This window comes from Trematomus bernacchii, unplaced genomic scaffold (assembly GCF_902827165.1).
Source record: "Trematomus bernacchii unplaced genomic scaffold, fTreBer1.1, whole genome shotgun sequence".
NCBI classification, from domain to species: Eukaryota; Metazoa; Chordata; class Actinopteri; order Perciformes; family Nototheniidae; genus Trematomus; species Trematomus bernacchii.
Genome location: NW_022987599.1, coordinates 278,712 through 290,253, shown reverse-complemented (window position 1 = coordinate 290,253; position 11,542 = coordinate 278,712). Strand labels below are relative to the sequence as shown.

Here is an 11,542-nt window from a genome sequence, read left to right as displayed (position 1 = left end):
CAATTGTTTCCCCTTCCTCTTGGTTTTTGTTTTTTAACTGCCAGGTGCAAAAACTCTATGGTGACCAGCCGTTGTGTAGTCTTCACACAACCTGAACACACACCAGTAAGTGTGTTTAATCTTTGAGTAAGTCTTCATGGATACAATAATAAAGTATTGGAATAGCTACTAATTTAAAAAGCAACCTGTTTGTGCCCTAATGTTGTTGTTGTTCTGAAGAAATGTTCCGAATCTGTCAAACCCTTTTAGAGTTTTTTCTTAGCAGTCCCATGTTCACGAAGACTACAAATAGTGGGATAAGAAAATGGCCGTTTCTCACTACAAGGAGCACAACTAAGTATTTTGTATGAAACTGAACCATGCTTAAGGTTCACACACGATGATGAGGGTGTGGCGCAGTATGTTAGTGCGTTGATTTTCGGATGAGGGGGGGGGGGGGCGCTGGATCAATCCCCACTGTGTCCCTGGGAAAGACACTTCACCACAAAGGGCTCCTGAGGGGATTGCCCACAGTATTGAGTGTCCGAAGTCGCTTTGGGTAAAAGCATCTAACATTTGTCATGTAATGTAACTCACAAGCTTAGTGAAAATATTTCTGTCAATTTGTACTTGCATTTAGCTTGATTTCAAATTAATTGAAAGATCATTTACTGCTACATATTATTAGAATTGTACAAACTGAATTAATAGCTTAAAGTCTAATCTTGAGTAAGGCCTCAACAATGTAATTTTAAAAGCTACTGTTTCAATATGAAGCTCAAGTGTGGAACAAGCTATGTGTTTACTGTTATCCTTGTGTATTATATTATTATAATCGAGTTAACCAACTCAGCTCATGAACATGAATCAAATGTGTGATTTTCTTTATTCAGATTCAGCTGATCCATTTGTTTGATGAAGAGTACATCTGTACTGAAAACATTTCAACTTACATCTTGCTATTGAAGTATTTTGCTCATGTTTACCTTCAGACCAATATCTTAATTAATCAGCTGTTGCATTAAATTCCTTTAATGTTTATCATTAATGGAAAGTAAGATTTTGAATAGTGTTTAGATTTCCTGTTTTTTAGGAACGTTTGAGTACTTTATGGTCGTGTAGTGTAGCTTTACGATCAAATCATTCGAGAGTCAGTAAAATTATTGTGCTTTATTTTATCTTAATCAAAATGCCCACAAGTCTTTATTTTCTTGGAGAGTAGCAGAAAAAAAAAACTAAACCATATACTGTAAACATTCACATTATTAGTTTTTTTAGAAATGTATTCATCAGTAAACTCAGCGCAAAATAACACATTTCATATAGTAAACAAAAGAAAAAAACAACATTTATAGGCATCACTCCAAACCATTGGCTTAGATTGTGTTTTGAGGTTGATCTGCACGGTGTATCCATCAGCTCAAATTGCACGTAGTAAGTGTAATTAACTCTAAGACAAGTAGAAGTGCCACCTCAAAGCACACAGGTTGGCAAGAAATTCCCCTCAAACAGCCCTATCCATTGATCTCTTTAGCAAATAAAGACATGTGTTATCATCACCATCCACCTAAGTGTTGGGTAGTGTTACTAAAATGGACCGATGTTGTCACGACTAAGAAATCAAGACAAAACACATGCAATAATTTAGCCAAAGAGAGGGTCGATCCAGTAAACTGGCCTCCTGCTCCAGTAACCCCCCTTCTGGCAAGAGTCTGAAAACATCTGTTGCCCATGAGAAAGATGTCATAAAATTGAATGTCAAGGCACTTCCCCATGTGAGGATCTTGTCTTTGAGTGACATGTTTGTGAGGCAACAAAGTAATCCAACTAAAAACAGAATACATAAAAGTATTTAATACTTGGCAACTCCAATTTTTGCCAATGGAAACACTCTGGTAAAACACAGTTTATGTGGTAGCTTTGGTGTTGACCCCAGCGCCTATTTCGATCTGAAGTCGTTTTCATATTGCATGTGAGCTTTTTTAAGTAAATATCTTGAAGGATGATACGCAGACATCTCTTCCTGCTGTCAGAAAATATCAGCCTCACACATTACGTATTATTTTACCGGTCTGTAATTTATAGAGAAATCTTTTTTCTTTTTTTTTAAATCCTATAATGAACTATGTATACTCTTATAGGTAACATAGAGTAGGTGTTAGACTTCCAATGGATGACTTCAGACAATTGTCAGCTAAATATGTCAATCCAGAAAAAATATACAAATGTACAGATATGTAGAATTTAAGCTGTTATTTGTAAGAAATGTGCTTATTTGCTTTTTTAGAAAAGTAAATACCACTCTGATGTCTGTGCAATAAATAAGACTGGAAAGGGGAAACAAAGATATGTTATAAAGATAGGCAGATTGTGTTACCTTTAGACAGAGCAATGCTAGCTGTTACCCCTGTATTGAGTCTTTATTCTGAGCAGTCTCTTATTGTAGCTTTACATTTAGTGAACATATCCTTCAATCCAACTGTATCAAGCAAATTACAAGTTTCCAACCATATCATAAATTAATAATCAATTTGGTACAAATTGGGGCAATTCTTTCAAGAAAATGACTGAAACGTGCTATAAATCATTAGGCAATTACAGACCGATAAAATAATAGCTCAACACTATCGTTGACTTCACCAGAGAGCTTCAATATAATCTGTACTTGTCATTTTTCTGTATTGGCAATAAATATCAATAAATAAAAAATACTTTATCTGGTAAATAGAATTGCTTAGGTTCACACTGGTAAAACTAAATTAAATATATGAGGTGCACTGAGATAATACTTTATAAATACTCTTCTATCATTAATTTGAGTTTCTTGAGAATATAAGTTGCACACGTGACAAGAGCTATCGTCCCTTTCTGTTACGGCAGTTTCAACCACACACACTTTCTACACTAACTGGAGTTGCCAAGTCGCTGTCACAGGTACCAAAGTGTGAGGTTAGGTAACAAAACAGGGTAAAACCAAAGGTAAAATCATTAATACCCCACAAAGCTGCCTGCAAGTAGAGCTAACACGTAGCCTTTGACTTGAGCTTTGATTTTCATACGCAGTAAATAGAACCAGGCGTCTCTACATAAAGTACCCACAATTCAATTTTTACTATTTACAAACTCATAAATATATAGTCTACAGTAGGAATCATTTTCCCCCCAAAACAATCATACAAAAAAACAACAGACCATAAAAAACTCTGAACACAAATAAAATAGATTATTTCTATCAAAAGAAAGAAAAAGAAAACGGAAACAAAATGTATTCATATTCCTTTGGAGTGTTTTGCTATGTTGATCTGTAGCAGTACTTGTGATGTCGAGCCCTCGGGAGATTTTGAGACCTGAGTGTCGTCGGTCAGGTGCAGATCACAATAGCGCTGAGTTCCCTGGGAGGGGCCAGGCCCGAGGCCCGGTTCATGTAATCCTACACTGAACATACAAAGAAACATTTGAAAAAAAGGGGGATAAGGATAGGGGGGAATGGGGGGGGAGGGGGGTAAAGAGAGTTAAAATATCACAGGTCATCACCACCCTAAGATTCGGGGGACTGCTCTGACAGAGTGTTGAGCAGGTTTTTGTAGGCTGAGGAGTTCATGTAGCGAGGATACGAGTCTCTTTGCATTAGTGTGTAGATCTGCACCTGGGCGTCTTCAAAGGTTTGCAAGTTGGGTTCCTGTATGTTCCTGTTGATCGTTTCACGCACACGGGAGTCAAGGCTCACCTGGGAGTGAAGAACAGAGGTTTCAATTAGAGAGAACTGCATTTGCACATTCTCAGTGACAGTCTGGAGAAAAATGGCATTCTAATAAATATCTTATTTGTTCTCTTACTGAGACTTTAAGTATATTGATATCACTCTCTCTTCCAGCTTAGATAACACAAAGATGGAAAATGGAGTAAACAGCTAGCCTGACTCCGTCTACAGATAACACAATCCACCTACCAGCCCCTCTGCACCTTAGCATGTTATATCTCATCTGTTTTTATTCCATTTGAACAAAGTGTAAAAATGACAATGTGCTGCTTTATGTGCTTCTATTATTTCTAAGCTGGAAAATGTTACTCCCAGTTGTCTAAACTGGTTACCTGGAAACTGATTAGAGCCCAGAAATAATCCAAGGTTTACTTAGCTTAGCATAGCATAGCATAGCATAGCATAGCATAGCATAGCATAGCAGCATAGCATAGCATAGGTTTTTGTACAGTTTAAGAAGTGCGGATTGCTGTATTTTGTTAGCTTTGGAGAGAGCCAGGCTAGCTGTTTCCCTATGTTTAAATGTGTTATGCTGCGCTAAGATAACCAGCTGTAGCTTCATATTAACCATAAAGACAAGATAGTGGTATCAATCTTCAACATATTCAAAAATTGTTAAATTACCTTTTATCTATTTATTTATTTTTATGATTGTGTTTGCTTTAAAGTTTTTTTAAATGTTATCTTTACATGTTATTATTATAATTATTATCATCAGGCCTACCTTTGTATATTGTGTGTTGTCACTAATCTAAATGTATTTGCTGAAACAGATTATGTGAGTTGGTGGACACCTGAATTTCCCCCAGAGAATGGAGTATATTATATCTTTCTACTTATTATAAAGATTCTTGTTTGAATTCAACACATTTTTATCATATCAGTGATATTAAGAGCTGTCATACCTCTTTAGGCGAAAGGATGGAGATGTAGTCCTCATAGATGACCCGAGCTCTCTCCTCTACTGGGGTCTTATTGGCATCTTTGCTGAACTCCTCGCAGGCTAACCAGAAGAGCATGTTCTCCTCGCTGAACTCGGTGCGAAGAAACTGTCGGAAGGAGTTCCTCCCCGCTGGGCAACACATTAGCTTATCGAAGGACTGCCCCCACGAGTGCACCTCCTCCAGCGTGGGCATCGGGCTGCAGGGAGCATGGACAACGTGTGAATGAGTGAGTGATTTCAACATTTACTAACTTTGGCATTTTGTGTGCAGTGAAATCAACGGACCAGTCTTCACAGTCTGAGGTCCCCTCCTTGACGTCATAAGAAGCCTTTCGGTTCCTTTCATCCCGGTCTTCATTCCTTAAAGTGACAAGGAAAAATGAATAATGAAATCATTTTTCATCCTTCATTTCATATTAATTTATCGTGTTACTTACCAGCGAATTATCTTACTGTATGTGTAATATAAACATTATATACATGCAAATAAAACTACCTCTGTAAATAGAGTAATTTATATTTATCCCAGCAGTCTTTCTTTGAAAATATTCTTTTGTTTTATTAATGCAGTTATTTTTCAAGAAAAATATGTGAAACATTTTGCGGTTTTTAGTTTCTGAAATATCTTTTTTTGCTGGTTTACATAAGTAAACTGTTTATCTCTTGGTTTTACATTGTTGGTCAGATATGATAAAGAATATTTGTATTATATACTTATAGCAGATAGATTATGAATACATAGATATTTCAAGGGCTCACATTTTCTGCAGATAACTAACTGAATGCTAGTGCAAAAAGGTTGCTGCAGGACAAGAGTCCACAGATGACATGCAAAAATATCGAGGACATAATAGACACAAGCCGGAGCCTGCTGCTGAGACACAGTTTCTCAGGCTGTGATTTCCTGTGTGCAGTAATGTCGGCCGTGCTGCGCCACAACCAGCGAGTTCTCCTGGAAGACCTACCAGGAGCAGCTACAGCAGCAGCACCAGCAGAAGCAACATGCATTTGATCCCCGTGGGTTAGCCTGGCCCGGCTGGCCCGGCTGGCCCGGCTGGTCCTGCTGGTCCTGCTGGGATGGTGCAGTTTCTCCCGCTGCCGACTCCTGCTGCACCGACATCTGCCTCTTTCGCATCTCCATCCGCTCTGATCCCATGGGCTACAGACACAGGGGAGAGGCGCTGTGTTTAGTGTTAAAAATTTCAGGAATAGCATAAAACTGGAATTTTGTTCTAACAAATTTGACCCACAATGGAGTTCTATGATACAAATGAGTGCCAGTGCAATATGCAAGGACAGCACAGTGTAGAGTGGGACACTGTGACATCCATTTTATCAGCATTTTGATCACTTTCAGCAGGTTAATTAGATTTATTTAATGTACCACTCAGCAGTTGACACCTATGTATTTGTTATGCGTGCAGGAAGTGAAGTGCTGCTGATGCTCTAGCAGGAGCTTGTGCTGACATGCCCGCAGGCCACACTGTTAAGGAATGCTCTAATCAGGGGGGAAGTATGGAAGAATAATTTGCCGATTTTGTTTTCATGCTGCCAAATGTGCACTGGCCAAGCACATTTTAGTCCCACTAATCTCAAACTGGCTGTATGTTACCCAAAACACTCCAAATGCATGTGTAAAATGGAAAGCTTGTTGACCATTGGCTCAATGATCATAATCCAAAATTTGAATCACCCCATTTGTATAAGCTTTGCAGCATTGCATTAAAGGATTTCCAAAGCTCACTGGGCCCCAAGTGGAGAAACAAATTAAATACACACGAAAATAATGTAAATATCTGTCAATTTTCTCAGGATTTCTTACTTGTCAAGTGTCAATTTGTCATGCACATTTAGGCTATCATGTCCTTGGTGTTATAATTGTGACTCTATATTAACAGAAACCCCATTAAGGGTTGTAGGCCTATAGATATACAGACTGGCTCACAGAATGACTTCTTGTCTGATTTTAACAAATGTGTCATCACCAGGTCACACGCTGCCAAATCCTGTCAGATCATTTATGTAACAATGCTGTCGCTCCCAACACACGGCATCATCCGACTACTACCTGACTCAAGAAACGATGATTTAAAAAAAAAAAATGTCAGGAGATTTTGTACATGGGAGGGGGGCCCGAAGGCGCAGCTTGCAAATCTATAACCGCAGCATCGCTCTATCACAGCCTTTCGGTGAATACAATACCATTTGGTCATTTCTAAAATGGATCCGCGCCGTTTCACTCAGATTCAGAGCAGGCTTCAGCTGCAGATTCCGTGCGTCCTGCCGAATGGCATATTTTACGCGTTGGGTACTTCAAAGCTGACACAATTGCAGTACGCTATGTCTTGACTATAGACGATGAAATGGGGGGTGGGGGTGGTGGTATCCATTCAAAAATAATAAATCATGATAACACCAAATACAGCGCTATTCCTCTTCAATCTTACCGTAGCAGACATTTGAACGACACTGGGACGTAATGGCTCCTGAACGATTTTATCTGCAGAAACCATTGCTTTAGCCGCTTGCACAACACATCAATGGAAAGTGCCACCATGAAGAACCGTAGAGCTTCTTCGCCCTGGACAACCACCGAAAAGACACTGCCTAGATCTGTTAAAAGCCCACTGTACAGCAAGATAGTGACATGCCATTTAAAATTACCGGGAAACGGATTCAAATGCTCCGCTTACGAAATGTCCGTGCAATGATAAACCAGTTTGCTACCAGTACTTACAATTTCACCATGTATGCACAGCGAGAAGAGGTAATTCTTTGCCTTGATTACATCCGATGGCACATAAGGCTTTTTTTCCCGACCGGCTGCTTCAAGTCAGTACGCATGCGTCTTCTCTCCAGCTCGTAGTAGCCCAGTGAAGAGCGTAAACCCCGACAGTATGGCATAGGGTTTTACAGTGCAGATCGTTTAACCTGCCTTGTATGCGAAAGGATCTGAAACCAGACTATTCAAGCAACATAGCCTACATTATGTCAGTTTGTAGTAAAGAAAAGGCGATAAAACAAATCTTAGAAACTGACGCACTAGGTAGAAAAGGACCACTTAACTTGATTGGAGCCCATATTGCATTAAAGATATTAACAAAACCAAACATATTCAGAAATACATGCACCAGTGAGCCCATGCATGAAGTCGCTGTCTATGGTGCTGAACAGCCAGCAGCTTCTTTTTAACTGAACCTCTCTGAAGGATAGCATGACTTTGGCAGCAAATGTTACATCATTTGTGAAGTTTAGTCTTACATTTGTACTGTCAGTTAAGTGCTTTCACATTATTGACTGATCCATCCACAAAGAGTATCAAATATATTTATGTATTTATGTTGAACAATGGCTTTTAATCTTTTAGATTACATTTGGTTTAGTTAAAATGCACTTTATTGATCTGATAGGGGGAAAAGGTTTTTGCATTGCACATGAGTTAGAAATTAAATTAAGCAAATGCAATGCCATTTGCTTATCTTGTCACAACCATAAACGCTCACACACAACCTTATGTCAATGCATGCACAGTCATGCAACATACACACACAGACACATGCATTTACACATTCACACTGTCTTTTCATACATATATGAATCTGCAACATCTATTGTTCTAACGTCAGGAATGGCAGTTGCAATTTAGCTCAAAGTTAGTACATATTACATTGGTTGCATTGCTGCAACTATGTCTATCTGTATAAAATAAAGCATACATTCCCATTTCAATGCAGGTTATATGTCGCATTGGATCATTCTGTAATTAACTCTTTTACAGATGATTGCCTGGCTGCTCTGTGCCTTGTTTAATACAGTGCAGGCCTACAACCAGTAATGATGTAGAAGACAACACTGCCATCTGAAGGCGGCTGAAGCTGCAGCACACACACAATATTCTCTCTGCACATGATAGTAAAGCACAGGCTGACTCATACAGCCTTGATGGTCATGTGAACAGAATGAAAGTCACGGAGACGTTTGCAACATTTGTTCTCTTTCATATGTTCCCTAACATTTGACATGCTTGTACATTTCACTGTCGATATTTATTATATATTTGATGCCAAACCAAGCTAATGGATGTACAATTTTACACATACATTTTATTACAATCTATTCTATGCTTTGCATTTTGATGCACATCCTGATTTGCTTTGTACAAACACCAGATGGCACTCTGCCTATTCTGCAAATGTGAAGCATATCATATTGTATTTTATCTAATTATCTTCTTAATTTACACCAACACCTTTGTGATGGCTGGGCCACATTGTTAGTTAAGATGCTCTTTGATTGCATGAAAATGAATGTCATCCCTCCCAAATTGTAATAAGAAGTGCTGCAAAATGTGAGCCCCCTGTAATACAAAACTGGGTGGAGAACTCACAGCATCCATACAGACCTGGTACAGTTCTATGATACTGCCAATTGAACTAATTGACGATTAGGGATTCATCTGCTCGGTTATCGTGTCCAAAAAATTAAAAATGGAAGAGATTTCCTTCCTATCCAGAGACATTACTCTGCTGAACTGGGGCATGCCCTAAGCATCCACACATCTTTATTCCCCTCTAGAGAAACGATCATGTGACTTTCTCCACAACACTTCATTTAACACCTTCCTCTGCGTTCATGTTATGCAACGCAGACCCACAAATAGCCATGATAGATTGATACTTACACACGCAAGCAACGAATTACACTACACGCGGGTGAGATTCTGCAGAACGCACAGACTTTTCCCTCTGAAGGCCCAAGGACAAAATCTGAACACACAAGGTCATACTGTATATAGGAAGCTGGAGGGGGACAGGATGAATGAAGTCTTTTCAGGGTGTGTTTAAAGGGGATTTAAACAATTGTAAAGCCTATAGGAAAAACGATTTAACTGTAGATTCAATAACTGGAGCTACACATGCAGATAGGCACTAGAGAGGAAGTGTGGTTATCAACTTGACACTTCAAGCGATCATGCATGGCATCTGCGAGCATATTGCATGTGAAGATGAGTCCTTCAATCACAAGCTGGCTACTGAACATAGGAAACTTTATTTGTCTCCATTTAATTTGTATTCCCTGCTAACATTATTCTTCTTATAAGGTATGTTCCCCCATGTCTTTCATCAAGTTACTTTGGTACATTAAATGTCAGGATCAATTTAATTAAATGCAATCAGCGTGTTAATCCTTGTAACCAAGTTACGCTGTCATCTGTTCTTTTGTTTTTCACTTTAACATTAAATAATCAACCTCACTCTAAGCGATATATCTCCATGCTAGCTGATTGTCCAAATTACCACCCTCAGGTGCAGGTAAACACAATTCTGTTGGGCTTATTTAAAGACATGTGTTAGCCTTACAGGGGAAAAAACATGATTGTAGCTTTGCACACCCATTATGTTGTTGTGATTCAGTCTGACCTTTTTCTTTAAAGTCATCATCACAAATGTTGCAGGAAGTCTTTTGTGGTGTAATGCTATTTCATACTAAATGTACTTATTTCTGGTCCCACAAAAGGAAATTCAGTTTGCAGGAACATTTATATAAATCAAATAATTAACCTAAATGATTTCTAATGGTGGCACAGGTAATGTCCAAAATGCCATCTCTGATCTCTGATTTCAGAGAAAGTATTGCTATCAGGCTGGATTGATGCTGTGCCAAAAATAATAATACTTAGTCATATCATAACTCTTTCATACAAAAACATGACCTCTACACACAGACAATGCAGCTCTCTGCTTCAAAAGTGCATCAGTTTATGAGACCATCAATAGTCACAAAGCGGAGGGAAACCTCAGTTTGCTCTTCTGACAACAACTCTCAAATTAAGAGAAATCGGGACATGTCAGTTATCATTTATGTTCTTTGTAAAGTATAATAACAAATGGATCACATTATAAAGGTCATGAAATTACAATTGGATCTCTTTTGCTACAATATATTCTCTACTGGCTATCAATAAAATATGTGAGCACTCTCTTGCACTCCCTTCTCCTCTGTGGTATTTGTCGATTCAAAATGTGTATAAATAACCTTTAGTTACTTACTACAGAGAGCATTTAGAAATCTTAATTTATCCATTTACAAACCATGATTTGGTTGCCAAGCAATATCACGTTTGCTAAAAACAACTTAATCTATTCACAACTCCCTTACTAAAGCATTGTGATGTTTATACTGTTTGTCTGTGTGTCTGTACATCTGTCTACCTCTCCGTCTGTCTCTCTGTGTGTGTGTGTGTGTGTGTGTGTGTGTGTGTGTGACTGACTTTGCAACTTTATTTAGATTTCCAATGACTAGTAACATACTATTTAAGGAAACACCATCTTCCTATAATCTTCTTAGCCTCTTTCAGACAGGAAGTGCTTCTCTAAATAGAAGTTTGGGCTCTTGATGCTTTGACTAATCGTTACAACAACAACAACAAACAACTACAGTAGGAAAGATGTGGAAGACTTATTTTGTTACTTGTGGCTTCGTATGAGTACAAGAACTGATAAGCAACTCAACATCCCTTATTCGAATTGTTTCTATAACATTTGCTCCATGAAAATTAGCTCCAAATGAGCAATCAGTGGTGCGTATATGATAATGAGGCTTTCATCAAAAATGGAAATACTCATCAGGGTAAGGGCCATACCTCAAGGCAAACCATCTCCTGTTCCTCTGCTGCCGGGTCATTGTAGTTCACTGGGTATCTCCCACCCTGCCGGAGGGCCCGGACCAGTCCCTGTATCCGGAGCCACATGAGGGCCCTGGAGCGCCTGATCCCCCGCAGAGCAGACGTGGGTCTGATCTCCCACTGCCTCAGCGCTCTAGCACATAGCATGCTCCGACCATGAGGCCTCACTCGCCAC

General features: G+C 39.0%; 1 protein-coding gene across 3 annotated transcripts; it reads right to left on the bottom strand.

Moving 5' to 3' along the window:
* Positions 1-2,079: 2,079 nt before the first annotated feature.
* On the bottom strand, positions 2,080-11,542 carry rgs20 (regulator of G protein signaling 20). Of its 3 annotated transcripts, XM_034130640.1 has the most exons (6): positions 7,420-7,498; positions 7,130-7,263; positions 5,648-5,841; positions 4,968-5,042; positions 4,645-4,879; positions 2,080-3,706 (listed from the first exon to the last, which is right to left on the bottom strand). In XM_034130640.1, the coding sequence occupies exons 2-6, from the start codon at positions 7,193-7,195 to the stop codon at positions 3,518-3,520; spliced, it is 759 nt and encodes a 252-aa protein (XP_033986531.1). In that variant the 5' UTR covers positions 7,196-7,263; positions 7,420-7,498; the 3' UTR covers positions 2,080-3,517. The 3 variants fall into 3 exon arrangements, with proteins under 3 accessions (XP_033986531.1, XP_033986530.1, XP_033986532.1); XM_034130639.1 differs by lacking the exons at positions 7,130-7,263; positions 7,420-7,498 and adding an exon at positions 11,326-11,542; XM_034130641.1 differs by lacking the exon at positions 7,130-7,263 and having other exon boundaries at positions 7,420-7,513.